Genomic DNA, 27994 nt, shown 5'->3' on the forward strand with positions numbered 1-27994 from the left:
TGTGTGTGGGAAGCTTCTTAAGTGAAGTTCATTTGCGAAACTTTGTGCCATTTGGAGAATATAAATATGAGCCCATTTGATGAGTTAAGCATCCACTTGATTATATATTTGATTTTATGCCTTTGTGGCCCTTTTCTAGGTTCTTAACTGTATGCCCTTGCTGATATATAAGGGTTTTTGAAGTTTCTGATGTTTGAAGTCACTACTGATGTATGGTGATTTCACTAACTAAATCTCCTATCTATGTTTCCTGTGTCTGGGAGATTGTTTTGGTAATTTCATTGCAAATTGTGTTGTTATAAACAATTTGCCAACTCTCCTTATTGTAATCATTGTGGCTACGGAGATTAATCTTTTGAAGGAAATTGATTGTATTATGCTGCATACTAGCAATCGATTTGATAAAGTTTTGAGGAATTTGGTGACTACTGAGGTTGGCGTTCGAGATTCCCATCAGCATGACACCAAGGCTGTGAATTGCTGAAGTTTATTTTTGCCAAAAGGAATTGTACCAGGCGGCACTCGGAATTAATAGCCTGCGATTTGTGAGTAGCTGGACGTCTTTCCTCTTCCAGCTGCAATATGCTATGGGGGCATTCCGCAATAACTACGGAGGGTTTGACAATGTCTTTGGCCTGCATTTGTGGAAATCCTTGGAGATGTGTGTTGAGGAGCTGCTGTGGGACTCATAGTCTGGTCTTCCCTTTCAGCCGGCAAGCACATCAAATTAAGCTATAAAGAAATCAGGTTCCTTAATTAATTGGTGGAATTCGATATATGTTCTTTGAAATTCCTTTCTACATAAAATCATGAATAATGCTGAAGTTGTGTTGTTAGCATTCCTCTTGCGCTTTTAATGTATTGTGAAAATTAATTCTAATAAAAACAAGAAACCTAGCAACATTGTTCAATTGGCACTAAAATTTCTATCAAAGCATACATAGAGTTTTTACATAAAAGTGGAAGACCAATTGGATGGCTCTTCTAATTTATCTTCATGAAAGCCTAGAGTTTTTATTGCTCTTGAAGAGAATGATATTCTAGATTACATTAATTCTGATGTTGCAAAGCCATCTGAAGAAACTAAAAGAACTGAAAAAGAATAAATTATGGCTAAGAAGATTATGAGTGATTCTGTTAAGGACCGTTTGATTCCCATTATCTCAAAACTAGAATCAGCCAACGAGATTTTTTTAAACTCTCAAAAGTTTATATGAGTTCAACAGTACTAGTAGAGACCCTACAGTGTCATCTGTTGCATATGAAAATGGCTAGAGATGAATCTGTAGTTTCATACTTTATGAAACTTGCGGGGTTAAAGGATCACCTTAGTGCAATTGGTGAATAATTTGTTGATAAGGACCTAGTGATGCTTGCAATGAATGGACTTCCTCATTCTTCAAATCTTCCATTCAAAGAGCTAGTGTAAGGGATGAAATTCCAAAATTTGACAGGTTAAGAGCTGATTGCATTTAAGAACAATGCAAATTAGAGGCACAAGGAAATGGATGTCAAAGTTATAATCAAGATGATCATGTGCTTGAAGCTCACACTTATAAAGGAAAAGGAAAGAAAGGGAACTTCAAAGGATTCAGAGATAAAAACTGAGTCAACTCCTGACTTCAAGAAAGGAAAAAGGGATCTTTCTATGATTCAGTGTTTCAAATGCAACATGTATGAATACTTTGTTAGAGATTGTAATTCTAGACCAAAGACTCAAGTTGCTGCTGCAAATGTAGAAGGTTCTCATCAAAAGGAATCAAATGAAGACTCTGAAGGCTTTTTAATTTATTTCTGCACTCTTCAACAATGTATCTACAAACAGTGATAAATGGCTAATTGATAGTGATGCATTGCGACCTATCACTGGTTATTGAAAATACCTCTTCAAGTTGAGAGAAGATGACTCTCACCTTCAAGTCAAAATGGGAGATGATGCAAGCTATTCATGTTGTCGGTAAAATGTATAGTGTAGCCGACAGGTAGAATAGTATCTGAACGGGCACGTGACGCTTGAGTCACCCCTTCGGAAAGGTATATGTACACGTCTGAGATGGACTTTGGAATCATCATTGTAGTCATTGCATTCGGATTGTAATCACTGAGTGTATATATGAATAGAGTATCTATTATGTGTTGAATTGTGCTATACTAAATGTGTTAAGTTTCTTACCCTGTACGGTAAACATTTGGTGCTGTTGCTATACTGGAAATTGATTGTGTCCCCTTCACTTGGGTAATGTCCTCTTTGCCCCCGGCATAAAATGGAATCTGATTTCTATATCAGCATTGCAAGACAAAGGCTATCATATTGCTTTTGTTGATGGAAGGTATTTGCACAGAAAAAGAATTCCAACATTCAATTAGCTCATCAGATTGGAGTTCGTCGTAACAGTCTATACAAGCTTTCAGCTAACACCATTCAAGCTTTAGCTCATGATACTTAAAAGTCAAGTGAACTGTGGCACAAGAGATTTGGTCATCTTAATTTTAGAATGTTATCTTCTATAGAGAAGGCTGTGATTGGTATTCCAAACGGGAACCAAAATCATGAAGTTTGCAAGGGATGTGCTCTAGGTAAGAGCATTAAAAGTTCTTTTCATAGAAGTGAAAGTAGAGCTAAAGAGATCCTAGAGTTAATTCAATCTAATTTATATTGTCCTAAGTCAGTTGCTTCTCTTACTGATTTATAGTACTATGTTAAATCATAGATGATTTTTCTTATAATTGTTGGATTTACTTTCTTAAGTCTAAGGAATCTAATAAAGTGTTGTCCCATTTCAAAGAGATCAAGGCTCTTGTTGAAAAATTTTCTAAAAAGAAAATTAAGATATTGAGATCAAATAATGGAGGAGAGTATGTGTCTGGTATCTTTCATTATTTCTGTGATGAAGCTGGTATTAAGAGGCAGTTATGTGCTCCTTATAATCCTCAACAAAATGGTGTAGCTGAAAGAAAGAACAGAACAATTGTGAGGCAATGAAGGTCGTGATTCATGATCACAGCCTTGAAACTTTCTTATGGGTTGAAGCTTGCAGGACAGCAATTCATTTTCAGAATCAAAGTCCTCGTCAGATTCTAAACAACATGACACCAAAAGAAGCTTTTACAGGGGTTAAATCAGATATAATTTATTGCAGAAATTTGGGTTGCCTTATCTATATCCATGTTCCTAAAGAGAAAAGATAAAAGTTAGAACCTTCGGGAAGGAAAGAAATCTTTGTTGGCTATAGTGATTTTTCAAAAGTATGCAGAATCTACTTTCCAAGACGAGCAAATTAAAAACAACAGGGATATTTCTTTTGATGTAGGTTGTAAGAAATCAAAAGAATCTAACATGGAATTTGACAGAGAGGACTTTGAGCATTCTCAAGATTTAAATATGGTTGATCTGGATCCATCTTCAAAGATTCAGAGGGAGAATTCAGAATTGGACGATTTCGTTGATCTAGTCAATCCAATAGATCCTATTGATACTTCAGTAGGTCCCATAATATTTCAGCCAGCAAGGAAAGACCTTTGTGGGTCAGAAACATTACGGAAGAAGCTGAACAATATGCAGCCTCATTTGCCACTTTCAAACAGAGTAAAAGGCCTCATAAGTATGCTAGTTATGCAGCTTTGATGAGTCACATTATAGAATCTGAACACTCCAATGTTGAAGAAGCTTCAAGTCAGCAAGTATGGAAAGATGCAATGATAGAGGAGTATCGATCAATCATTAAAAATGATGTATAGAAAATTGTTCCAAGACCTAAAGGTAATCAGTTGATTCTTCAAAATGGTTATTTAAAATTAAGCATGCAGTTGATGGAAGTATGGAAAAACATAAAACCATATTAGAAGCTAGAGGTTTTTCACAAAAGGAAGGCATAGACAATGAAGAAAATTTTGCTTCCATAGCTCGTTACACTTCCATTAGAACCACCATTGCTATTGTGGTAGTGAAGGGCTGAAAACTTTATCAAATAGATGTGGAAACAAGCTTCTTAAATGGGGTAATTGAAGGGGAAGTATACATTGAACAGCCAAAGGCTTTGTTATTCATGATAGGGAGTCTCATGTATGCAGGTTGAAAAGGTATTGTATGGCCTTAAGCAAGCTTCACGTACTTGGTATGAGAGAATTGATCACTATCTTCTAAGTTTGGATTTTCATAAGAATGATGCAGAACTGAATTTAGATTTTAAGGTACATAATGACAAAGTGTTGATTATTGTGCTTTATGTTGATGACTTGTTTCTCACTGGTAATGGTGATCTCATTGTCAAATGTAAGGAATTAGCTTCAGAATTTGAAATGAAAGATCTTGGTTTGTTGCACTATTTCCTTGGGCTTGAGGTATGGCAAAGATCAAATGAAATGATATTAAGTCAAGGTAAATATGCAATTGATATTTTGAAAAGATTTGGCATATTAGAGTGTAAATCTATGGTGACTCCTATCAACTCTGAAAAAGTTACATGAGGTGTAATGACCTGAACTAGCTTCTAACTGGAATGCTGAAGAACAAACTGATTTTTTTATATTTTGGTATTTTTTGGATTTTTTTGTAGTTTTGGAATACATGTATTTTTTTGGTTTTTTTGATATCACAGAATTGCAAATATAAATAACTAAAAATAAATAAGGCTCACACAATGGATTTCCAGTTCCAAATAAAATCAATTTGCTAAATTAGCATGAAAGGAAAATTTACAAAACTCAGATTAGAACCTGATTTCAGAGCATAACCAAGTGATGTCCAAGCTGATCATAATTCTCCCTAGCCTAGGAATGAAAAATTAACACCAAATAAAACCACAGACCCTTCTATTTGCCAATGCCAACCTCCAAATTGGTTGCGGCCCTTTCTAGACAATGAAATGCTGAAAACGCAGGCCTTAGGTAATGAAATGCAGGCCCAGAAATGTTAATCGCAGGGCTGATAATGTAGCCGTGGGTCAAAAAATATGCCAGGAGCCCCTCAATCTACAATTGTATATGCTGGGAGTTGAATCGCCTTGCTTCTTCCATGCCAAAAACTTCCTCAAGCCCCCACGTGGATTTCCAGGAACTCACCATTTATTGTAGAAATCGCACCCTCTAGATAATTTCCAGAATTTGCAAATAATATAATGGAACCCTTCACCAATTTCAAGTGCCAGAAACAATGATCCTATCTCCTTAATCACAGCATTTACAATAGGAGAGAATTGCAAATTATATACCTCAGCATAATTTGCAGACACCAGACTTCAGAATTCTCAGAAATCTTCAAAAACCCTCAGCCAGATAATCATGAGAGATAATATTCAAGATGATCTCTCCTCAGCAAAAAGTTGTATTTATAACACAAATTGAGCCATCCAGCTTCATTCTCACACCTTCCACTTAAAAGGCAACTTTATAATATAAGTTATAACACTTTATAATATAAAGTAATATGACTATTAAATGTGAATTAAATCATCATTAAGCCAACAAGCTCACCGATAAACAACGTCAATAAAGAATCCCAGAGAGATCAAATATCCAAAATCAGAGGACCATCCTACCTGAACTACTCAATCCAAAAATAGCAACTCACCAATAGTGATTTACTAAAAATAGTAAGTCCAAAAATAGCAATCTCATGACAAACACCCCCAAAACTAGACATCAGCTCATGAGGGTCATGATAATGAGCTAACAAACCCACACTCCGGAGACCTGCTAAATCAAGGACATTACATGAGGATGCAATCTCTTCAGATTTGGTTGATCTGACTATGTATAGAAAGTTAATTGGTTCCTTGATGTATTTGGTGAATACAAGACTTGACATGTGTTGTGCAGTTAATACTTTGAGTTAGTTTATGTGTGAACCAAGGCAAATTCATCTTGTGGTAGCTAAACATATTTTGAGATATGTACATGGTATAGTGGGATATGGATTGAAATATTCTTCATGTATAGAACTGAACTTGCAAGGGTTCTCTAATTCCGATTGGAAAGAGTGTGTGCCTGACAGGAAGAGTACTTAAGGATGTTGTTCCAGCCTAGGCCCCATCATGGTCTTATGGTGCAGCAGGAAGCAATCTTGTGTAGCTTAGAGGACAGCTGAAGCAAATTATTGTTGCAGCATATGTGGCTGCAAGAGAAGTTGTGTTGCTTAGTAAATTGCTTGCAAATTTATTTGGACAGCCTTTTGAACCTATAGGGATTATGTGTGATAACCAAAGTTGTGTGAAGCTTTCGGTCAATCCATTTTATCATGACAAAAACAAACATATGGAAATTAAATACCATTATTTGAGGGACATGGTTCAAAAGAAAGCCATTGAGCTTAAGTACATTTCTATAGAGGAGCAAACTACATACAGTCTCACCAAGCCACTTTTGAGAGTGAAGTTTTGTTGTTTCCGAGATGAGCTTGGTCTAGTCCAAAACGATGCTCTTACTAAGAGAGTTTCAACTTCAGTCATTCCTTTAATTTATTAATGAATTCTTCTCTGTGACAGAATCTCGAGGTGCAATTCCTTGTTAATGAGTTCTCCTCTGCGACAAGATTCAAGGTGCAATCCCTCGTTAATGAGTTTTTTGCAAGAGAAGTTCAAGATGCAATTCTTTGTTAATGAGTTTTTCTCTGCGAGAGAAATTCGAGATATAATCCTATGTTAATGAGTTGTTCTTTGCAAGAGAAGTTTGAGGTGAAATCCCTTCTTCCACCCTCCGGGAGTGTGACTCCATAACTTTATTTGTTGTTTCTTTATCTCAACCTATAGGAGTAGCTATGGTGAATATTGTTATGCTGAGATAACAATTTGTATTGTGAATATTTATGATTTAATTTTGTATTGACATTATTTATGGTTGCAACAATGTGTACTTATCATGAGATGGCACTCTGAAGACTCTCTCTTACTAAGGAGGAGTGTTGAAATATGTACCTACGATAGAATCTTCATACATGTGCTAAGTGCCTTATACTTATTTGTGATGATGATCTGGTTATATATGTTGTTTTTCTGCTATGCTCTTTGTATAAGAGTCTTGCAATTGATCAAGGGCTACTTCTTCATCCTATCTCTACCATTTCAGCGTATGATATGTTTTTTAAGTAGCAGTCATGTAATCAATGTTCATGTGTCTTATTTATATCACCGTGTGTCTACATTGAAGCATTCATTAGCTTCTTCATTGATGCACCTTTATATCCATGGCACCATGATGGGATTATGGTAGATCCATTGCAAAGAGTAGAGATACCCTACATTCCTAATTCAAGATCTATATTACATTTACATACATGCAAGCAAGGTAAATCCTAACATTTATCATTTCTTTCAGTCATTTACATTCACATCTCTCAATTATGGTTAATTCCTTAACCTAGGGCTTGACCAAGGCAAGCCCTCATCAAACCCCAACCCCCAAACCTTTCTTTTATGTGTTGATTTGCAAGTTGGGAGCAAAAAGGATTATAGATCTGGAACCTATTGTTCACAAGCTTTTTGGAGTCTTCAGTCATAGATCACCGGACTATGTCAACCTGGTCGTAGGACATCTTCCCAAGTCAACCTAGTCCTTTAGTTTCAAATTCCAAGGAGATTTCTGGATTTTGTTCCTTTCATCGTTTCATTCTAAGATCCACGGACGAATATTCAGATACAGTTCATATCTACGAATTTTGGAGCAAAAATACATCTTCCTCTACACATTTCAAGGTGAGTCATTTATATCTAATTTTCTTTCATATTTTTACCCTAGATTTGCATCTTAATGGGGCTAATTGTGTTTATATAGCATCTAGATTTACATTATTCTAGTAATTAGTTCAATTCCACATTCACATTATCCAATTAAGGGCCTAAGAGAGTATGTTTCCTTGTATTGCATTCCTCTTTACAATTAGAATTTAGTATTAGCTCCCTTCTTCCTTTGGCTAATCTAATTTGGATCATAAGTGGAATCGTACTTGAAAATTCCCCTCTTTCCCTCACACTTTTAAATGGCTTAGTGACTATGTAAAGTGGAAGTCTACATCTCATTTAAAGTGCTTCCATTTTACCACTAAACAAAAACTCTTACCGATCTGCTCTCAAGACGGCACCTTTTGAGGCCCTATACAGGCATAAGTGGAGAACCCCTATGAGTTGGAACCAAATTGAAGATAGAATCATTGTTGGACCCGAGATGCTTCCAGAGATGGAAGAATGGGTAGTTCAGATCCGTCAGAGGCTAAAGGAGGTAAATGACTAACAGAAAAGTTACACAGACGCAAAAAGAATACCCTAGGAATTCTCAGTAGGAGAAAAGGTTCTCCTGAACGTAAAACCACAAAAAAGCACTATCAAGTTTGGGAGGCATGCCAAATTAGCCCTGAGATATGTGGGACCATTTAAGGTGTTAGAAGTCATAAACCCGATAGTCTACAGAATTGCATTACCTCCAGCCCTTGCCAGAATACATAATATATTCTATGTATCATATCTTAAGAAATATATCACCCATCATGAGCATGTAATTGACTAGAACCTCTTACAAGTACAAGACCCAGGGGTGGTGGAAGTAGAGCCGCCCAGGATACTCAAGGTGCATCAGCTTCGCTTACAATATCAGGACATAACCTAGTGCAAGGTCCAGTGGGATCAGTTTTCCAAGGAATATGCTACTTGGGAAGACTTTGATGAGATCTTCCAGAAATTTCCTCATCTTTTCTCAAGGATTTGAACTATGAATAGACTATGTTGGAATGCAACCTAGAAATTTGTATTGTTTTATTTATTTAGAATGCTTTGTTTCTTTTAGATTGTAAAGTTCATCGCAGAGATGAAACACAAGGGGAAGGGTATGTTACATCCCAAATTTTACTCGATTTAAAATATCATATAGTCATTATGTAATTCATGTGAATGTCAGTTGGCTAGTAAATCAATTGAATATTATGATCATGTGAAATGGAAATATGGTTGTTCATTTTAAAACCTGTAGAGATGACATGTTAGTTTTTCGTTACAATTTTAATAGAAAATGAATACATATTATTTTTGGAAAAGTTAGTTGCTTATTTGAAATGGTGGTTAGCTGTTATGATGATTATAAAAATAATTTCTTTATTATAGTTATCTTGATTTAAATTGAGGAATATGTTATTATCATCAAAATTCTTCTCTATTGTTGAACACGACGAAGGGGGAAGTATTGCTAAACGGGAGCTAGGGATTCAACACCAAAAGTCCACTGATAGGGCATCAGGTATGGATTCTAACCATCTTGGCTAAGAATTTAATGACTAGGCAAGCAAGAGTATACCTTGGACAACCATGAGCTAACCAATCAGTTCATAACACTTATCAAGAAGAAAATTAAGCATTTAAATAATAATATAAATTATTACCTTTTCTATCAAAGATCGTTGTGTTATGTACGTACAAATAAAGGTGGCACAAATACCATGTTGCCAATATAATTTTAAAATCATGTGGAAGGAGAACCTTTATAATTATCTTTAATATTTGCTCTTAATTGTTTTGAGTGATTGCCCATCTTTCCATTGCGTTTTTATTTTTCAATATTTCAATCGATAGAGTTACTTATTTGAATCAACTAGAAATATTATTTCTTTATGGAACCAATATCTGGCCTTACATTTGCCACATCAGCCTTTCTTGTAACCGAGCATGCATTTGCGGGTTTGTTTATTTATGTTCATGCCAAGGTTATGCGAGCATTCTTTTACCAAGCTTCTTTAATGCTCTGCGATTTCAATCTCCCTCACAGGAATAAGCCAAGGACTATGATAACAACAAAATTCATTGGGAGCAAGCTTCATATTCCTTCAACAGCCTAGCATATAGCCTCAGACCTGCCAAGATTTCCTTGCATTCATTTTTACAAAGTTATCATTTCCATCTACTAGACGAGAACACTGATCTCTAACCGCACAAGGCAGCACAACTCCTATAGCAGGTTATGCATTGATTATTCCTTGTTATGTTGCAAGCATAAGGATTGTATACTGATAATATTGTTTTGAAAATCATAAATTGTCATCATGATCATTGCGAGTAATCCATATGTATATTCTACTTTCAGATTTTGTGTATGATATGTTTTATGCAAGCACTGAAATACTTATTGTGAGTATAATTATTCATGTTGGCTCATACAGAGGTGTTGGCAATATGCCTCTGATATAAGAACAACACATGGTGCCATGAAAAGGATTTTGAACAATGACATTGAATATTGAATACACAAATTGATACCAGAATTGAATATAATCACGAGATCTCCTAGGAAGCACACAAAAGGACCGGAATGGTCAAGCCAAAAGGGTGGGAGGAGAGAACATCCCTATAAGAACAAGATGAGATCAGAAATGAAAGTATCTAATTATAAAAATGCATAAAGAAAACTGAGTTAGCTCATGGGTGTCCAATATATAACTCTTGTTGTCAAGTTGAGCGGTGGGTGATCAGGCATAATTAGTAGCCCACTAAAATCCTTGGCCAAGGTAGGTCAATGCATGCTTGTCACAACGATCACTAGAGGTCAAACTACTAGCTGACAAAGGGGAAGTTGATGGAGGATATCCACAGCCTTGTCTGCTACCTAGTCGACACTCTAGCACCAGGATGCTTGGGTGGCAGAACCATGGTGCCCCAAGCCTAATCTCGGGGTAGAGAGGGCCTTTTCTCGAAAGAGATTGTGTGGGGACAAGTAAAGGTCTGTGGTTGAGAGGTTAAGCCCATGGTAATGCTTCTCCTCTCCACCAGATGCCAAGGCTCCCTCAACACAGTAGCTGTCATTTGCTTCATGTATTACGAAAACAACTAGAGATGATTGATCAATGACTTTGTAAGAATATTCTCTTTGATTATGTTTCCCTCTAGGTGAGCATATAGTATTTGCTCATTTTGTCCCTCTTGATGTTCAAAGACGTCTGTGCACTATATGTTTGTGCATCTACAACACTCAATTTTATCTCGTTCATCTTTCATACCATAATTGTCACATGTCAAAAAGAAAAGAGAGCCTCTTGCATGTTACACTGAGGAAAGCAATGGCATGCTGCAAAATATAGGCTTCAACTATATACAATGTTATACCTAAAATGGAAAAGGAGACTGGGCATGTGATTAAAGTAAACAAAACTACAGAAAGGGAGGAAAATATGTGCAATGCAAATTTAAAAGAACCTTATATGTGGAAAAGCTATATATGCAATGACCTAGTTATCCTACAATAGAGGAGAGTTAATTAATAATTTGACAATCCTTATATAGTCCAAGAAAAAAGGCCCTAAACTCCAATTTCCTTGTACACAATATTTAGCATGCCAAAAGTAAACATGTGCATATTCCTGTCACAATAATTTATTATTTTAAGTTAAAAAACAATCAATCAAGGTAATCTCAAAATTAACCATAAGAAAATTACCAATAAGAAGCATGGCAAACATGAAATCACTAATTCAAGAGGAAATAGTTTAATTCAATAGGCTTTCAAGTTTCAACATTTAATAGAATGCAACAAGAGATATACAAACATAAGACCAAGATATTCCAACCAATCACTCTTAACATATACATTACATGAAGGTAAGAAATGCCTTGATTATGATATCCATGCATTGATCTCTGGATGAGATTAACATACATGTAGGCCATTGCCAGGGAATCGCATGCGCGGGTTGAAATCTCTTGTCCATTAAATGTACTTTTTTCTCCAATCTTTCCAATCCATCTTTCACGTAAAATAGGCTGATCAATAATTCCAAGAATCTGTAACAGAACAGCATTATATTTATAGTTTTAGCTGATGGAATTCAAGTTTCATAATATCAGTTTTGAAAATTTAATAATAAACAAGCAACCTCCACTCCAAACTTAAAATAAACAAGTTCAATGGTAAAGAATGTGACTAAATGCAATCTAAGATTTATTTTGCAGAACTTTAGGTGGATGCTGTTGCACCTGCTTTTATATCAATGTGAATGTTTTTATATCAAAGTGAGTACTCTTACTGTTATGATAAAAAAAGATTTACATTTAGCATCTGCTAAGATATAACGCTTGATAGCTTTTGCACTTAAGAGCCTTTACCTAAGGTGACAGCTTACTTAATATATCCATAATCATCTATCTCACTCTAATTCATCACATATCAATACAATTTAATACAATCTCTTATTTCTACTAATTTACAAGATTCTGCTGTTATTTTTGGTCATTCACGGACATTAATATAATTTCTTTCTTCTTATTATATGATAGTTTGTTATCAAGGATGCCTTCTAGATACAAAAGATAGTTTAAAATTATATTAATGACACTTGTTTAAAGGTTAATTTAAGGAGTTCAACTCAATGTTATCAAGGAAATTGGTCTCAACGATATTAGTAGCTGCCAGGAAAATTGAGATTAGGAGCTCTAGAAGCTCATATTTCCCAACTAAAACCTTGTAAAATGGAAGTTGATACCGACCCCCCAATAGATGATATCGTTGTTACTTTGGTGAAATATATTGAGAGAGCTGCTCTAAGTAACCTCTTCAAGATGACATTTTTTATTCTACAGTGCCTTGCCAACTTTCATCAAATTATTATTTCTTTTAAAAAGCAGTTGTTTCTATTCTTCAACCCTTATCAAAAAAAACTTCTTCCATTCTTCTATGGTGTCGAAGTGTCTGACTGAAATTCTATTATTTCTCCTCACTCTCTTCTGAACTCTTACTTGAATCACCTCAGTTTCCTCATCTTCTTTCTGCCTCCTTGTTTAAATGACAGACGCTGTGGCCAAATCCTGTCAAAATTTGATCAGCTCATACAGCTGACTTAATATCCAAATGGTTAGTGAAACTGTTGTATCATCTACACAATAGATTGAAATATCATAGATATATCTGCGATATTTCAACTTATTGCGAGGAGTTTCATGTGCCAACAAACTGTGTAAAGTTCTCGCGTGGAGATAAGATAAGATAAATAGAAGATAAATTTATAAATGTCCAACAAGAGACCACAAAGAGGATATAAGGGACTGCAACAGTACAACAAAGGAACAACCAACAACGGGACTACCAAACAGTGTCCAGGAAAATAGCAAAACAAAGTAGATGAAACCCCAAACCGAAGAGAGAAGTTTTTGATTATCTATAATGTCCCCTTTTAGGGTTTAGACGTGAAAATTACTCAATTGAGTCATTTAATGTTGAAAATCTGAGTTTATGATTAGGAAGTAATTGTCTTATGTTATTATCATTTGAATTGAGGATCAAAGAGTACAAATGCTAATCAAGTTGCCTAGATACCATCTAAGGACTCCCTCAAAGTTTACAGGTCCAAGCCCGTTTCACGAAGATTTACGAGACTCTAACGGTTAACCCCTACCCTCTATTGGGCAAACCCTTCGGTTGGATTTATACAAGCTCCTCCTTGATAACATAGTACACTTCTTACTAGAGATTAAATAACAATATTGAAGATACTCCCCATTTACTAATTACTTGTAATGATAATCTTGGAAACCAAGTTTTTTCTTAATAAGAATGATATTACTTGAATTTAGGAACAAAAGGTATAGGTGTTATCCAAGTTACCTAGATGCCAAATGTGTAATGGAGTCCCTCAAAGTTTACAGGTTCAAGCCCGTGTCCCAAAGGATCATAGGTCGCTGACCCCTACCCTATCTTGGGACAAAATCCAATTGCTTGGACTTAGACAAGCCCCTCCTTGGTAACAATGTAACTTTCTAATCATAATTAAATAATGTTGAAGACATTATTATTTTGATTATTTGTAGTCTATGAAAAATATCTCAATCTTATTATGAGTATGTCTTAAAATGATCCCATAATTGACCATTATTAGGGTTGATATTAGAAGACACTTATTATTATTAGTATAAACTTAAAGTATAGATCATATGTGAGATTTTACTCAATTATAAACATGTATGGTTTATGATTATAAATCCTTTAACATACCTTTATAATATATTGTTAGAAAGTCAAGTCCACCAAGATAACTGGGGGAGGGGGGGGAGGGGGGGTTGTGAATCATATGTAATTATCAACAACTTTATTAATTATGAAACATGTAAACATAGATGCATCAACCATAGAAAGATAACCATGCACAATAACACTAAATATGTTAACTAGGGAAACCCTTGATCAGAGGGAAAACCTCAATGGGAATGACGCCCACAAGATGATGTACTAATATAAAAATTCCTTGTGAAAGGATAGACTCTGTTAAGAGCCAATGAAACACAATCAATACATATGAGGCCCTGTTAGGAGACTTTGAGTCCCTATTAAGAGATTCCAACCTAGTTAGGAGTTGTACCAACCCTATTAGGAGTTGAAAAGAAGACAACTAAACCCACTGTTCTAATAGCCTCAAAAGCACTCTTCATTAGACAATCTTTCAAATAAGCATATCCAAGATCTTTGAACTGACTAAAGAACAACTCCTTTGCCAATATACTTGCTTTGAAGCTCACAGTACATCCTCAACATAATCTCTACTCTGATCAAATACAAATTCGCATCCAAGTTCGCATAACCAAACATCTCAATGCATAAGACCGCACATGATGATTTACCAAAAAGAATGATCTTTCCTTTATACTAAGTCCTAAAACAAATATTGAGTCGGCCTTAAGGCTTTCCCAATTTACAATAATAATATAGGACATCCTTAAGATGTTACATTACACATTACATTACAATTATACTCTTTTTCAAAGATATTTGCAATAGTCGGCTCACAAAGAGCATCTTGCAAATAGTCTTTGCCAAACCTCACAAAATGAACATTTGTTTTCGCCATCTAGAACATAGCATCTTCAACATGTCTCTAACCTTCCTCTAAGCTCGCTTAACCAGATTACATCTCTATTAAAAGATATAATCAATTTATTAGTAACCGCTTTCTCGAAACTCTCCCTGAAAGCAACCTTCAAAAAACATCGCATAACTCTGTCATATTTCCATATTTGTGTCTGTGTAGTTAGCTATAGCATCTATAAGCATGGATAAATATCTAGTTAAGTGCACAAAACACAACTCATAATCCTAACTGTGTTGAATGCATCTACCTTTGTAACTCTGAAAATCTTCACCAAATAAGGTATATGTTGACATCAATGACAAACACTGTCATGAATGTAACACATAAGCTCCAAATTATGTCTCCAGCACTACTATGATACTCCCAAACAAAAATATCGTCAGCATTCATGCTAACATATGTTGTCGTCATTGTGCATGATATAGTGGGGTCTTGCTACCTGTACCCCTTGATTTGCATTGGTCTTTCCATGATGGAAGAACCTATGATGTCAAGTATGCCAAATGGTCTGACTTCCCTTTGCTTTCGGGCCTATTGATTTTGAAAACCGCAAATGGAATCCTACAAGCCTTGCCTACTTAATGCTGGGATATCCAACCGGTTAAGGCCAACTTGACGGATTGATCGACGCGATCTAAATTCCCTACGCTTCTGGCTCTGCAAAACCAAGGCAGATGAACCTGATCCTGGACAAAACACTTAGATCCAAGACGCTTATAGCAGATTAATTAGAACACGAATGTATTGAAAGTTTTCCTAACGGAAAGAATTATAGAAAAACTTTAAACTTGAAGATTATGAATTAATAGATAGATGTGATAATGTATGAATGTTTTCAAATAAGAATAAGTATAGATTAATGCAACAAATGAATATATTAATTCTTTAAAGGAAAGATATGAAATAATTGTCAGCGTATGGGTTGCACATTATGAAAAGTATAGACCAGTGCCGAAGGGCGATAGAGTCAATATTACAAGTTTAAAACATACAACTTTATAAAAATTTATGCACGTTAGTTATAAATAATTTAATAATCAAGATGCGACAAATCAAATATATGGATACAATTTTTTAAAAAAGTCTAGAATGTACTTTAACTCCTGTGGTTTGGACACAAGCCGAACATAGATTCGGAAACAATTAAGTATTTCTCAACATCTATGATGTTCAATTTTAAAATGCTATAATTGATCCTATCCACTTATCTATTATATAAATTATTTATAAAATTAAAAATAATAATTACAAAGGACATAACTATATAATATTTTAACTCTAAAGCTTCAAGCAAATAAAATAAATATTTCTTACTAATCATGCCGGAAATGAAATTGAAGTGGAGACACTCCTTATGGATGATCTATCTAATACAGTTTGACTCCAGAATCACATAAAAATTTATTCAATAATCCACAATCCATGGGCTTGGTTCAAAATTTCATTCCTTTACAAATGAAGGAATATAATATATCAAAGTGCATAAGATATGTAAAAATTTAATATGAATTGTTCTTTGTCTGATTTTACATCATATATTTATAGAAGACCAATGTAGTTGGAATAAAGTACCTATTATGTTTAGTACTTATTAAAGCTAGTAGGGTTGGGTAGATAGGTGGTGAAGAAATGCGTCGGTTGGGTTCCAACTAACCGATTCATCTATTAATATTTGGAACATTGGTAATGTACTCAAGTTGGTTTTTGGTATTAATAAAGAAATCATTTCCTTGCCTATTGGTATTGTGGTATGCTTTGTGTTTTACTTCCTATGTATTAATTGGATTACTCTGTGGGGTTAGCATACATCAGTATTTGTGATATATCCATTCTACATTTTTGGCACCATTGCCTAAGTCCGAACCTGAAGGTCAACAGGATGGAGTAATGGGAAGGCCCTTTGTACCGCTCATCCAAGTAACAAATAGTGACGAGGAAGAGGAGGAAATAACTAGGGAAGATCAGTTAACATAGGATCTAGTAACGGCCTAGGAAGTTGCGGTCAATCAGTACGTACAAAGGGAAGCCCGTGAGAGAACGGTCCCTGAAGGTACAGTACGCAATGAACTTGCGGTGCCACCAGTAGTGTATGATCTCCTGGGCGAGATCCCTCGCCTCTTAGCACGAAATTTGTTACGAGTGGAAGAGGAAAGAGTGAAGACACAAAGGGAAAGGAGGAGACAACAAGTACTACAACAATTTGCGGAACGAAGGACAAGGGAGCACGAAGAACGTGAAAATTCCAAAAAAGGAAACAAACATTAAAACGATTCATGCCCCTGATTCCTAATATATATCCCAGGAAGGCACAGGGAGAAGAAACTGAGGAAGAAGTCGTCTTAAGGATACTACGTCTCCAACAACAAGAGGAGATACATCGTAACTGGAAAGGAGGACAAGGGGATTCTACGAGAATCCAGAAAGGATTGATCGAGAATACAATTGAATGTATAGCAAATCTGGTCATCTCTGAGACACCAACAAAGAAGTTGGGATACAAAAACCCAGAGACACCGGCAGGCAGAGACTTCCAATAGGAGCAAAGTCAAGAAGAGGGGGATACTTTCAATAGTTCCTCCTCGAGAACGAACTTCCAACCGGGAGGGTGTGTTCCATCAAGAAGTGCTCCATCCAAAAGTGTTCCATCTAGAGGTGGTGTTCCATCAAGAAGTGTTTCATCGGGAGGTGTTCCATCCAAAAGTGTTCCATCCGAAGGTGGCATTCCATTGGGAAGTGTGTCATCGGGAAGTGTTCCATCGGGAGGTGTTCCATTGCGAAGTGTTCAAATAATGGCCATAGACAAACAAAAATTACCAAGATTCACAGGGGACGGCTCGGAGGACCCTGCTCGCCATTGTAAAACATGTATAACAAAATGGCAGGCGAATGGACAAAATGACATGACGGAATGGCTAAAACCCTTTCCAGCCACATTAAGTTGCATTGCCATTGATTGGTATACCGACTTGAAGGCAGGAAAGAAAAACACATAGAATAACATCCGCACAGCCTTCAAGGAAGAATTCAGACTCCTGTGAGATGACAATGAAACAGTAACGGAAATCTATAACACAAGATGAGGGAAGAGTGAATCTGTCAAGGCCTATAGTAGAAGAATGAAAGAGCTGATAAGAAAACTAAAGAACAAGACGGCAAATGGACTCAAGAAATAGTGGTTCATAGAAAGATTAACACCATCTCTCTGGAGAAAAATGAAGATAGTCCCACCGTCAACCTTTGCAAATGCATGTACCGATGCCATGGACATAAAGAGCGAGAGTAAAACTTCCAAGGCAAGAAGGCATGGAAGTTCAAGTAAAAGTTCGAAGGAGAGTGAGGAAGAATCTAAAACCATTTAAGCCCTGAGAAAAGATCTGAGGTGCTTGATGAAGGAGGTGGCAGGGAGCAAGTTAGAAAAGAAAGAAAGAAGAGAACTTTGGTGTACGGATTGTGAAAAAGAATGCCATACTAAGGGAGCATGCCCGAAGAAATCATTCTGTGAGATATGTCAGGTATTGGGGCACAAAATTAAAGATTGCCCCTATAATTTGAAAGCAAGGAGTGCCCATGTATTCCTGACCCAAGGGGGGCAATCCACACCTCCTTCCACTCCACTGAAGAACATAAATACAAAAGCCTCACCAGGAGGATACAGAAACAACCAGAGAGGAAGCAACAATAATAGTAATAATAATAGCAATAACAACACACCGCGGCAGCCACTCCAATATGATTCCAAGGGGAGGCCAATGATTCAATGTAGGAGATGCAATGAATGGGGACATTTTGCACAAGATTGTCAAAGTGGTGGAGGAAAAAATGGAGGGATGCTTTGCAAATGGTGTGGGCTAGGACACCACGAGGATGCAAATTGCCCAAGACAAAAAGGAGTAAATATGCTAGACATTGATGATCCAGAAGGTGAGATTCTTGCAGTCACTAGGATGCAGGCCAGAAAATTAACCTATCCAGATACTACTACAGAAACAGAAAGATTTTAGGAAACAAAGAAACCCATTCAAGAAAGCATGAGAGAGGAAGGAAAGTTAAAACCGGAGAAGCCTACTTCAAATAGAGGTGTAACGAATATTGTGCGGCAAGTCCTAGAAACTGCCATTCCAGTGAAAATAGGTGATCTATTAGAAACACTACCCCATGTTACATCCCAATTTTTAACCTAATTTAGAATATAGCCGTTAAGGTTCAGATGAAGTCGGTTGGTAGTTTAATTTGTTATAATCTGGAAAAACGATAAGATAGTTAATCATTATGATTTCAAGTGAAGATAATATGTTAGATGATCGTTAATCACTAATTCATGGAATTGAGATGAAGGTTAAACGTTACAAATATTTATGATTACATAATTTATAATTTAATTACAGGAGAATTTCCTTGCAGAAAACACGTCGAAGGGGTGGAAGCATTGACAGAAAAGAATTAAGCAAGAGCATCACCATCACTGAGCAAATGGGTAGAAGACCTAGTGACTTGGAACATAACACATCTGCAGGACCCACATGAGCTATTTAATAAATAATTTAATTAAAATAATTTGAGTTAAAATATAAAACGTATCTTAAAGGATTTTAATTTATCTTTCATCATATTATCTTAATAATAATTTATACACGTGCATTTAATAAATAAAATGATTTGGCACCATTATAATTTAATAATTAATAAGTAATGTTACAAATAAGATTATAATAATGTTCGAATTATAATAATTGTATTATTATAATTTTCGAATTTTAATCTTCTAATTTTGTTCTCTTCTTTTTATTATTCTTGCATTTAATTGATTATTATTTGGCATGTTCAATCAAATTTATGTTTTGAATTCATATAGACTTCTTGGGAATTCGAATGGATTCTTGTAACTGCAAGAAGTCGTAAAGTCAAGCTCTTCTTTTGATAGTCTCATATCGTATTACAACCCAATCTTTTTTCCTTTTTCTTATTTCCATATCGTCTCCTTGCTATCGGTGGTTCTCAAGACAACTAAGAAGGATATCAATTTCTATTACTGCTTATTTGTCCGTCTCAAATCTCTTTGATATTTCTTGCCACAGGTTTCAGATTGGAAGTATTTTTCTTAGCAACAGAGCAAGCCGAACTGCAGTAGAAGTTTCATGTAAGGCCCTGAAAATACCTTGCATTATTTCCATATGCCTTCTCTATAGTAAACATGCAGAATACCAATTATTATCTGCGGATTTCTTCCTTATTTCTTTTCAAATCATAACATCAGTCGTTTATCTTTTGTGCCAATAATACACAGGAACCATAGCACTGCCGTATATCTATATATTCTGGTACAAATTCAAGAAGATAATTAATAGAACTGAATTCATGAAATCTGCATAATGATGTTTTACTCCGCCCTGAAAGATTACCAATTCTGTATAACCATTTATCTCAGAATTAAAATACATTTTCTTTTATTTTTCTTTTACAAGATGATAACAAGAAATCGGAACACCAATGCATTCACCAGGCAATGATGCCATCATAGGTGAAGGTGGTGTAAACAATGTTGTGAATAAATTTTTTTTTAAATGTTTCATCTCTTCTCTTTTCTGATTTAGTATTCATCCATAGCCGGCTAGGCATAGTAGTTAGTGATCAATATATAATACTAGTAGTAGCTTTTTCTAAAGTGCATTAGAAATCATTAATTGAGTAACCTTAAGAATACATCATTTATAAATTCAAATAGCAGTTGTTTAAAAACTTGATTGATTTTATAAATCATCATGCTTCTCCAAACAATCCAAAATAATATTAACACCAAGGAATTCATCGGCAGAAAAGCCATGAAATGGTGAAGAGGTGGAGATAATCTGCAAGAACGCGGAAGAGAATTCAATTATGATTAAATTAAGTAATTAAGCATTCGATTTTTGAAAATCTTTAAAGAACATAATTTATGTAAACACAGAATGTGAAATGATGGTTGTATGTAATCTTCTTGAATAATTGATAGAGCCGTCTGCTTTGAGAATTTTGAATACTTGGGACTCGCCCAGTTGTGTAGCCAAGAAGATGGGTGATGAGGTGTGAGAAAGGAATCATCAATAATATGAATTGGTATTAGTTATGACATTTCAATATTTATCATTTAATATGAATTAATTAATAGCTCATGCATATTCCCGTTATTGTGATCTCCTGTTGCCAAGTCGTATGGTGAGTTTATTACCAAGAAGCCCAGTGGATGGCAAAATGACCCCTATCTATTCCGGGTAGGGAGGGTCTTTCTTGTTAGAGATCGTGTGGGGACAAGTTGTGGTCCGAGGTTGGGTGGTCAAGCCCCTGGCAATGTTTCACCTCTCCCCAAGATGTCAGTCATGAGTTAGACAGAGATAAGCAATACAGTCAATTGTTTAACGAAAACAAGTAATATCACTTTTATTTATGAGGTAAGATTAAATTGAGTTATTTCATTGTTACTGTTATTTTACACCTAGATATAAGAGATAGATTCATGGATTGCTTTTCATTTATATAAATAACGAATATAAGTATATTTTCTAATTTTGAGTTATTGTCACAGTTAAGTAATTGGAAGTAAAGGAATCTGAAGCCCTAATTGATTGAGAGATGACTGGAACCCTAAATGATATAGTGGTATCGGAAGTCCTACTTGAATCCGTGATATTGGAAGTCCTATTTGAATTAGTGGTATCGGAAGCCCTAATTGAATCCGTGGTAGTAGAAGCCCTTATTGAATCTGTGGTAGCAGAAGCCCTAAGTGATATAGCGGTATCAGAAGCCCTAAATGAACCGATGGTAAATGATGCCCTAATTGATACAGTGGTAAGTGATGCCCTAATTTAAAATATAGTGATATTTAATTAAAATTATCATTTGATTTTACGATAGCAATTTTTAGATGATAGTCGTCATGTGAAATTGTTATAGTGTATTTGTGGACTAACCCGGGTGGTTGCAGAAGCATCCCTAGTTTGATTTCGATCTCAGTTTTCCGAGGTATGTGGTTTTCAATTTCTGTAGTAATTTCATTTGATGGTATTTCAAGTTTTTAGTTAAGAAATTTTATCTAACTAATTTTAACAGTAAATCTTATTCACATGAACATGAATGATATAACTGCCTTCCTATGAAACGAAGTAATAACTATATTCTTTGAGTATGTTAGATGCTAATTTAGACCCGGGAAAACCGGATGTTACACCCCAACTGCAGGTGGCGCTGGGACCAAACCCGAAAGGGGTAACCCCAAAGAAAGAAAAAGAGGGAGAAGTACGCACAGAAGATAATACATTATTCACCATAGGGATGGGAAGAACACCAGTTGTAGTAAGGATGGAGATACAAGGATGTAAACTCTCAAATACTATTGTGAATGGAGGTTCCAATGTAAATTTCTTATCAGAAGAAACATGGAAGGAAATAGGGAAACCTACACTTTGGCCTCCAACATTTCAACTAGTTGGAGCGGACCAACATGGAATCAAGAGTATAGGGATGCTGATGGGACAAAAAGTCATAGTTGGTACACAACAATTTATTATTGATTTTGTGGTTATCACTCTAGAGAAGAAGGGATACGATGCTCTATTAGGGAGGGGATGGTTGATTGCAACGAAAGCTACCCATAATTGGAAACAAAACACCCTATCTATTGAGTCGAAAGGAAGAAAGTACATTATAGACCTCAAGACCCAGTCAGTAAGTTAGGACTTGGCTTCAGACTCCGATGAAGAAGGCTATGGAGAGATGGAACCAGATGAGGAAAGAGTACTGAGATTCAAGGAATGCTCAAAAAACGACACAAGTTCCCTTAATGGATTATTTCATTGCCAGATGGGAGACTATGAAGTTTTCCATGCGGAATGTAATCTGCTGGAGATACAAGAATTTGAATCGAAGGAACAATACCCAGAAGGATACAGAGAGTATAAGGAAGGGATGGCAACTCTCAACAAGACACCTGCACATATTTTTTAACAGAAGGTAGAATACGAAGAGGCCAAGCTTCAAGCATTGAACCTCGGAGAAGAAGATCAACCCAAGGAAATATGGATATGAGATGATTGGGACCCAGTGTTGAAAAGCGGCAGCCCTCAGAATCTTCTTGGAATATAAGGATATTTTTGCTTAGACGTATAAAGACTTGAAAGGAGTACCTCTGAAACTGTGTGTCCATCGGATTCCATTGGTACTCGGAGCAAGACCAGTATGGAAAAGACCTTATCGAATGAATTAAAACTATGCAGAAAAGGTTGGGGAAGAAATCACAAAGATGTTAGAAGCAGGGATAATATTCAAAGTACAAACGAGTGAATGGGTATCGCCTATAGCTATATCACTCAAGAAGGATGGCGTTCAAATTTGAATATGCGTAGATTTCAGGTGTTTGAACGCAATAACAATAAAAGACCCATTTTCGATCCCATTTATTGATAGCATCCTAAAGGAGGTAGGTAGTAATGAGATGTATTCTTTCATGGACGGATTTTCAAGATACAATCAGATTAGCATTGCGGAAGTACATAAGCTAAAGATTACATTTGTGGTCAAAGACAGGGTATATGCATATAATAGGATGCCCTTTGGACTATGCAATGCACCAACTACGTTCTAGAAGATCATACCATATATCTTCGATGGAATGTCGGTGGGAAATTTCAAAGCATTCCTAGATGACTGGTCGGTCTACAGTGGGCAGGAGCAACACATCAAACTTTTGAGAGAATGCATGGACAAATGTCGAAGAGCAAGATTAGCTCTCGATCCAAAAAAATGCAGGTTCATGGTTCCACATGGGAGACTACTTGGGCACATTTTGTGCAAAGAAGGACTAAAGACAAATCTAGGTAAGATCAAGATGATTTTGGAAATGGAAGCACCATCCAACGTAACAGGTATCAAGTCATTTTTGGGTCATGTGGGATACTATAGAAGATTTATAAAAGGATTCGCCGAAGTATTAGTGCCACTAGAAAGATTAACTAGAAAAGGCGAGCGGTTTGGGTGGGAAAAAGAGAAGGAAGAGGCTTTCCAAGAACTGAAGAAAAGATTAGTCGAGGCCCCTATTCTCATATATCCCGACTAGGACAAAGAATTATGTGTCCATGTGGATGCCTCCAACTATGCAATAGGTGCCACTTTGACACAAACAAGGAAGGAAGGGTTGGACCATCCTGTGTATTTTGCAAGTAGGCTCCTATTGAAAGCAAAATGTAACTACAATACCACGAAGAGGGAAGCATAAGGTATGGTGTATGCAGTGCAAAAATTCACACATTACTTACTAGCTACACCCTTTACATTTTTTTGACCACCAAACACTAATGTATTTAGTGAATAAACCGGTGATCCAAGCAAGAGTAAGTAGATAGCTAATTCTACTGCAAGAATTTACATTTAGAATTATAGTAAGGCCGAGAAAGTCTCATGTGATTGTTGATCAGTTGTCAAGGATTAAGTCAGGGGAAGCTTCGAGTAGCGGGGTGTGGGAGGATTTTCCAGATGCACACCTATTTCGGATTGCAGTATTACCTCAATGGTACGAAAAAATTGGACACTACTTATCAATAACAACCTTTCCCAAGGAAATGCCTACTGCAGAAAGAAGAAAAATTGCCTTAAAAAGTAGCACATTCCAGCTAATTGAAGGGTTATTATACAAAATGGGACCGGACGGAATATTGAGGAGATGTGTAATGGAGGAAGAAATTCCAAGGGTTCTAAGCGAGGCCCATGAAGGACTGGCAGGAGGTCATATGGGACCAGATGCTACAGCGAGGAAGGTACTTTTGGGAGGACTATGGTGGCCAACATTGTTCGCAAATGCAAGGGAATGGGTAGTGAGTTGTGACACTTGTCAAATAGCAGGAAGGCCACTCAAAAGAGACTTCATGCCATTATTTCCGTCCAAACCACAAGAATTAGTTGAACGGTGGGGACTAGATTTTGTGGGACCCTTACCAGTAAGCAAAGGCCATCGGTGTAAGTACATAGTAGTGGCAACAAAGTACTTAATGAAATGGGCCGAACTACGAGCTCTTCCAGACAATACTGCTCTCAGCACGGCCAGATTTTTGTATGAGCAAGTGGTCACCAAATTCGAGATTCCACTCTAGCTAACAAGTGACCAAGGATTACATTTCATCAATCACACCATCAGCAGGATGACGAGCATAAAATTTTGCATTCTTTATCCAATCCTTATTATGCAAGAGCAAATGGCCAAGCAGAGGCTACGAACAAAGTAATAGTGGCAATCCTATATAAAACTTGTGGAGTCAAAGGGTAGGATTGGGAAGAGCGAATCCCAGCAGCAGTCTTGGCATACAGAACTACATATAAGGCTATTACTGGACATATCCCCTTTTACCTCATGTACAGACAAGAGGTTGTGCCAATGGAGCATGTAGCACCAAGCTTACGGGTGGCAGTTGAAAAGAGGTTGGGGGATAAAGAGAGCCTCAAGGAGCGACTATGTACTTTACTCAAACTAGATGAAAGAAGGACATTTGCTCAATGGAGTACTGAAGTCACCCAACAAAGAAGAAAATTTTGGCATGACAAACATTTAAAGAAAATGGATTTTAAGCAAAGACAACCGGTACTAAGATACAATGGGAAGAATGAAATAAAACCAAGAAAGTTTAAAGTTCAATGACTCGGACCATTTAAAATATCAAAGATAAAAGAGAATGGAGCAATAAAGTTATCTACTTTGGATAACAAACCTATCTAAGACCTAGTAAATGGGTCTAAATTAAAAGCATATGAAAGACGGAATAAAGTGGCAAGTAGCTATTTTATAAATATAAAAGAGGAAAAAGGACGAAAAGCAAAAAGAGAAAAAATCGAACCAAGTCCTTATAAAAAGAGGGAGTCACAAAACATTAACCACAACGTTACCTGGAGAAACAGAAAAGGAAGTGAGAGACAAGAAATTGCAGTGAGTAGCAGGAAATTGCAGAGATAGTCGTACGGACAGCTGGACCGGAGGAAAGAGTAGTCGTACAAACAACCATACGAAAGGGAAGGACGGTCGTAGAAGAAAGGGCGGCTGTGTGGACAGTACAAAAGGGTACCAAAGAAAGTCGTACAACAGCAGGACATCACCAATGCAATTTCATACGAGAGCAACATAGAGTATGGCATCATCACATTAATTCCGTACGAGAACTAGAGAGTGCGGCAGCACCAATGTAGATCCGTACGGAACCCAAGCAAGCTACAGCAGGGTCATATTCCATTTGAATAGAGCAGCGTACGACAGAAGCAAATGAACTCCATATGACTTCCATCAATTCCAGCCACGTTTGTATGGTTTTCATTCAACCCCATACGGCATCAAAGGCTAGGATTTTCATCCATATGGGCACCCATACGGCAAGGAAGCATAAGGAACAGTTTCGGCATCCTGAGTAATTTCGTATGACAGAAGTTTGCACGAGTACGGAAAACAGAGGTATGTGAGAAATCCATACGGAGCCCACAACACGTGGAAGTTAGTTGCAAGGCATCACTTTGGAAGGGTTGGCACAAGTGGCATATACATTCAGGTCAAAAGATCTCGAAACTAACACAGCGACGCACAATGGCGAAACTATGCATTGGAAATCCGAGCAAGGGAAACATAATTGACTCCAAAAAGAAGAGATTTGCAGCAAAGGAGGTGAGGAAGATGACAAAGAGTAAAGGGAAAGTGGCATAGAAAATTACCATTACTGCTGAAAATATTACATTTGAAAGTGTAATGGGAAGCGAGTGCAAGACTTGGTGGGAAAAAGCAGCAACAAACCATCCTCTGAAGAAAGCATTAGGTATAGCAGAGGTAGATAAAATCATTTTCATGCCCATTTTTGAATTAAAAGAGTTCGAGTCTATATTACGAAATTTAATCACAGGGTATGAGAAATAAGTTTCTTATGCAGCAGAAGAAATAAGTAGGGTTTTCAGAATTCCAAACAGAGGGCAAGAAGTAGAAAAAATTTCTCTGACAGTAGAAGACAAGAAAAAATGGTTGAAATTATTTTGTCGGAAAGATCTTACAAGCCTGGAATGGGAAGGAATCTTGAAGAATAGTCAGGGTTTGAAGAAAATTTTCATAGCAAATAATGAATGGCATTGTGTGGTAGATTTGGTTAAAAGCAAGCTCACTGTGGGCAACCGCATGTCCGACATTGCTCTATGGATGTTACCTACAGTAGAAGGATTGTATAAAGGACAGGTATATAACTGGGCTATATTTCTTTCTAATAGGCTTCAAGAATTCATGGAGCTGAAACATAAAGCTTTTTATATGCCTCATCATACGGTGGCTTTGTTTTTGAAGGCCGTACGCACACAGGTGAATAGCAAACACTGGGGAACACTGGCACTAGCTAGTAGAGTGGAAGCATATAAACCAACTATGACCTACTAGCTCCATCTGGACACCTTGAATGTAGGATCTCACAATGGAGGTGAACCCAAGAAAAAGAAACCGAAACAAACAGCAGTGATTGAAAAAGCAGAAGAGGAAGAGGATGATGCAAGTTCAGAAGAAGGCAGCGATATGGATTCATCCTCTTCCGACTCACAGGAGGCGGAGATCTGTCTGAGTCATCTCTAGGGGACTCCGCAAGCAGTAACATTTTTAGCACCCACGGAGGGACCACTTCCAACAGGGGTAGCAAAACCTCTAGAATTTTACCAGAAATCATCTAGTGATCCTGACAGAACTGAGGCAGCAGATACGTCCAAGCCAAATCAACCAGGAGTAGGTGGCAGGCAACAAATCCCGACATGGGGGCTTCCAAAGTATCAGTTCCGAAGATGGCGCCACTTATCAATCCGGAACAACCCTCCCATACTAAAGTTATAGACTTGAGGTGCTAAACGAAGTGTGCTCATAAAGTGAGGCTACAAACACCTCTAGGTCCAGAAGTAGTCCATCTCGTTCCTCTGGTGGTACAGCCAGTAGGGAGGAGAAAAGAAAATTGGGAACATTCATAGCCAAGGTAGCATGATGCCACTAGCTGTTGCGGATGTGACTGATACCGTCCTAGAGGAAGCGGACAGGTTACTCGAAGAGGAAGGCATGGTGTCTTCACCCATAGAGACAGCTCCTGAGGAGCAAGTTGAAATACAAAGTGAGCGTGGGGAACCACCAGACACAGCCTCTTTTACAGCCAAGGC

At 36.8% G+C, this 27994-nt stretch overlaps 1 protein-coding gene across 5 annotated transcripts in view; it reads right to left on the bottom strand.

The window, feature by feature from the left end:
- IMPL2 (inositol monophosphatase family protein) overlaps positions 1 to 27994 on the bottom strand; it is a 203254-nt gene that overhangs the window by 125856 nt on the left and 49404 nt on the right. For all 5 annotated transcript variants that reach the window (XM_089824425.1, XM_089824424.1, XM_089824422.1 and 2 more), the window contains exon 5: positions 11626 to 11750. In XM_089824425.1, the coding sequence (XP_089680551.1) occupies positions 11626 to 11750 (125 nt within the window). The remainder of the gene's footprint in view (positions 1 to 11625; positions 11751 to 27994) is intronic.

The sequence above is a fragment of the Cupressus sempervirens genome, chromosome 4 (genome assembly GCF_028749045.1).
Source record: "Cupressus sempervirens isolate cs-2001-9-10 chromosome 4, ASM2874904v1, whole genome shotgun sequence".
In the NCBI taxonomy this organism is placed as follows: Eukaryota; Viridiplantae; Streptophyta; class Pinopsida; order Cupressales; family Cupressaceae; genus Cupressus; species Cupressus sempervirens.